The sequence below is a fragment of the Durio zibethinus genome, chromosome 4 (genome assembly GCF_047325235.1).
Source record: "Durio zibethinus cultivar Kanyao isolate XHJ-2024 chromosome 4, ASM4732523v1, whole genome shotgun sequence".
Taxonomy (NCBI): domain Eukaryota; kingdom Viridiplantae; phylum Streptophyta; class Magnoliopsida; order Malvales; family Malvaceae; genus Durio; species Durio zibethinus.
This window is the reverse complement of record NC_143165.1, coordinates 15,196,860-15,200,598: the sequence shown is the minus strand read 5'-3', so window position 1 is coordinate 15,200,598 and position 3,739 is coordinate 15,196,860. Positions and strand designations below refer to the sequence as shown.

Genomic DNA, 3,739 nt, shown 5'->3' with positions numbered 1-3,739 from the left:
AATTACTAAATAAAATTGAGAAGCTAAAATTCATGACATTAAGTATTTTATTTATTTCCTTAATCATTTTTTAAAAATTGTATAATATATAAAAATATATTTAATTATTTTGCATTTTTAGAAAACAACTTTTTTTTCGTTTCTAGAAAACAAAAACTGTGCTTAAAAAAATGACAATAAAAAAATAAAAAAAATTTTCAAACTAGACATAGTCTTGTTCTCAAAATTTGACAGCATCTCCAAGGTAGGCATATGGAATTAATTTCCTGTTTGTAATATTGCAAAATTCGTTGCCTATACTTCTTTAGTGGTGATGCAAACAAGAATGAATGAAAATGTAACTTGCTAAGTTATGATGCAGACTATAGAATTGTACACTAATAGGGACAAGGACAAGGAAAGATAAGCATAGTTGCAGTAACGCTGACATATAGTAATTAGAATGTTTTATTTTAAAGTTAGCCGACTAGATATAAAATATAAAATGTCATGTGGAATTTCAATTTAATTATATCCCTCTCATTGTGAATGGACAAACAGGCTTTACAATAAGTCCATAGTTATTGTCGATCCATCTGTCCAATATTGCTCATAATGGACAAACATGCTATTGAATCAAATGCGTGTATACACAGATCAAAAGCCACTAAAAATTTTAGAGTACGAAAAATGAAATTTCGGTAAAAATTTTTATTTTCCGTGTACCAAAGGTCTTCTGGAGTGTTTTTGAAAGAGTCAATACAGACAAACTAGTTTTCTAGGGGAAGAAAAGGAAAAGAAGAGAGATGAAGACGGATATGACAGCCATATTACCAGAAGTGTGTTTATCTCACATCCTGTCCTTCACATCGCCAAGGGATGCTTGTCGATCATCTCTTGTCTCCCCGATCTTTAGATCAGCAGCCAATTCAGATACTGTTTGGGAGAGGTTTCTGCCATCTGATTATCAAGATATCATTTCAAACGCATCTTTACCAGCAGAAACTTTTTCTTCCTTGTCCAAGAAAGAGCTATATTTCCATCTTTGTAATAACCCTATCATCATTGATAATGGTACCATGGTATAAGTTGTTTTCCACCATTAATACTGTATTATTTCTTTTGTCTTTTTCTTAAATTATGCAAGAACTTCAATTGGCCTAAGTAATTGTTTATCACAGTGCTTTACATTGGATAAACGGAGTGGGAAAAAATGCTATATGATGGGGGCAAGGGGGTTGTCAATTACATGGGGAGACCAACCTAAACATTGGAGTTGGACATGTCGACCAGAATCCAGGTTTGTGTCTTTGTTCATAATCTTTCTTAGTTTTAATTTTCTCCTCTAGTGTTATTGTGAACTTAACCACTTAAATTCAATATCCTTGTTTTGAAAAATTGAGTTTATCATGATTTGAACTTTGATTATTGAAATCACCAATCTTGATGTTTGATTTTGAGGTGGGCCAATTAAAATTTTAAAATTATATATATTTTTTCATTTGAGTTATACTATTATATATTTTATTAACATAAAACATATACGGAATAAAACATTAAAAAATAACAAATTTATCAAATCTTAGATTTTATTAATTAAAAATAAAAGTATAAGAAAATGAAATATAGCAAATAAATAATTTTATTTAAAATTGTGAGCTATGTTCTTTTCTAAAAAATAAAATCTTCAATTAGTGAATCTAAACTAAATCTTTCTTTTTATGTTGACAACCAAGTTATTTATTATAAAATAAAATAAAAAAAAAAAACTCATCTTCCATCTTATTTCAGTTTTATTTTGATTATTTTCATATTTAAAATGTTCACTTAGCTCACTAGTTATTATAAATACCGAAAAGAACTAAAAATATATTTGATCAATCTATTAATGAGAATATTTTTTTTTGTTTTTCAATTTCTATCAAAATAAACGCAATTGTGATAAAAAAAAAAAGATAAATTTTGATATTTCATATCATTATACATATCACACTCATTGTTTCAATTGAAATTTCAAATTTAATTTATCTTAGTCAATAGATGTTAAATTTTAAAAAGTTAAATTGGAATTTTTTTAATTCACATGAATTATAACTTAATATTTATTACAAATCAATCGATTTTAAGTGTTTTTCAATAGTGATTAGTATGGAAAATAAATAGATAAATATCAATTTAATTCTATTCTCTTAATTTAAAAAGTTTAAATTAAAAAATTTCCAATTTAAATTTATTCAATGCTAATACACATATCTATATATGAATAAAAGGGAATTTTCAAATATATGCTATATATGCTAATACACATATTTATTCAATGCTAATACACAATCCTTTTAGGTATCTCTAGCTCAGACCTAGGCCTCTTTTATATAAATATATATATATAAGCATGCATAGATTAGCATTAGTTGAATCCAAATTAATTTCTAAGTAGGGAATTGAATGTGGGACATAGAATGCAATCCCCTAAACTCAGGTTGCAATGTTGATATATGGTTGTTTTTAATATTGTAATATTTCTTATTAATTACTTGCCATTATATTGTTGTGATAATGCATTTCCAGATTCCCTGAAGTAATTGAACTCATGAGTGTTAGCATGATTGGTTTTAAAGGAAACATAGAGACCAAAATCTTGTCCCCTGAAACAACCTATGTAGCTTACTTGGTGTTCAAGTTTGCAGAGTATAGATTCGGGTTCAAACAATGTCATGTAAATTTCTATGTAAAATACAAAAAGGAAGAAGCCAAGACACGAAGAGTGTTCCTAGATCCCCCAGCTGGAATGCCTCAACTATGTCGAGAAAAAGGAGACGGATGGATGGAGATTGAGATGGGTGAGTTTTACAATGACAAGGAAGAAGATGATGATGGGATTGTAAAGTACAGTGTATGGGAGATTGATAATTGGTATATTAAGCTTGGTCTTATTATTGAAGGAATTGAGCTTAGGCCTAAGCAATGTTTATAGATTAGAGGTCAAGTTACGTCAACCGTCTCTATACTCTTCTAAATTTAGATTTTAATCTCTTTACTATAATTTATATAAATGTAGTCCTAGTATTATTTTGATTTGATAATTTTAATCCAATCACTTATTTAAGATGTTGTTAGTGTGTTTACAAGTATGAAATATGTAATTTGATTTGATAAGTTAATAGCTAGTTTGCTTTATCTTCACTTTTGTACTTTATCTCCTATTCAGGACTAAATTTAGAGTTAATATTTAATTTGAAACTTGAACCATCTCACTTTTCACAATTTAATATTTATAGAAAAAAATTCTCAATTGGTACCTAACTTTGATTCTGAATTTTTTTTTTTTTTGCTAAGTCAAGTTTATTAAAGCAACCAAAAGGTTTTAAAGCTAGCAAACAGAGTTTCGATACAATCAATATAAGCAATTCGTAATACCTACTTGAGAACAAAAGAACAAAAGATAATCCACATGATTAAGAGAAAAAGAACAAACACGATAACAATTAGATACTACATACTAAGATCAAATGTACCAATAAAATGATAGCAAAGAAACAAAGATCAATTTCATGACCATTTTTATTGAGAACACTACTAACAACGATCCAGTTAAGTGAATATAATTGCTGCAACTCAAACTACCAAAAGATTTGTCAAAACTCCAAAAAGTAGTCATAAACTACTAATTGTTGACATTATCATCACTTTCCCTTTGTTCAAGTTCCATCAACTTGTTAATGATAAGCTCTTTATCACCTCTATAGGATAGCCCAAGACG

At 28.0% G+C, this 3,739-nt stretch overlaps 1 protein-coding gene across 1 annotated transcript; it reads left to right on the top strand.

Annotated features, from left to right (window-relative positions):
- The first annotated feature begins 600 nt into the window (after positions 1-600).
- Positions 601-3,086, top strand: LOC111287954 (putative F-box protein PP2-B12). Its single transcript, XM_022878648.2, has 3 exons — positions 601-1,061; positions 1,161-1,279; positions 2,548-3,086. Exons 1-3 carry the CDS (start codon positions 786-788, stop codon positions 2,951-2,953), a joined length of 801 nt encoding a protein of 266 aa, XP_022734383.2. The 5' UTR covers positions 601-785; the 3' UTR covers positions 2,954-3,086.
- The last annotated feature ends 653 nt before the right edge of the window (positions 3,087-3,739 follow it).

Excerpts from the sequence above, each read along its gene's own strand:
- LOC111287954 (XM_022878648.2), top strand. The coding sequence starts at position 786 with ATGAAGACGGATATGACAGCCATATTACCAGAAGTGTGTTTATCTCAC. Across the intron at positions 1,062-1,160 it reads TCATTGATAATGGTACCATG|TGCTTTACATTGGATAAACG; the intron begins GTATAAGTTGTT and ends TGTTTATCACAG. Across the intron at positions 1,280-2,547 it reads ACATGTCGACCAGAATCCAG|ATTCCCTGAAGTAATTGAAC; the intron begins GTTTGTGTCTTT and ends ATGCATTTCCAG.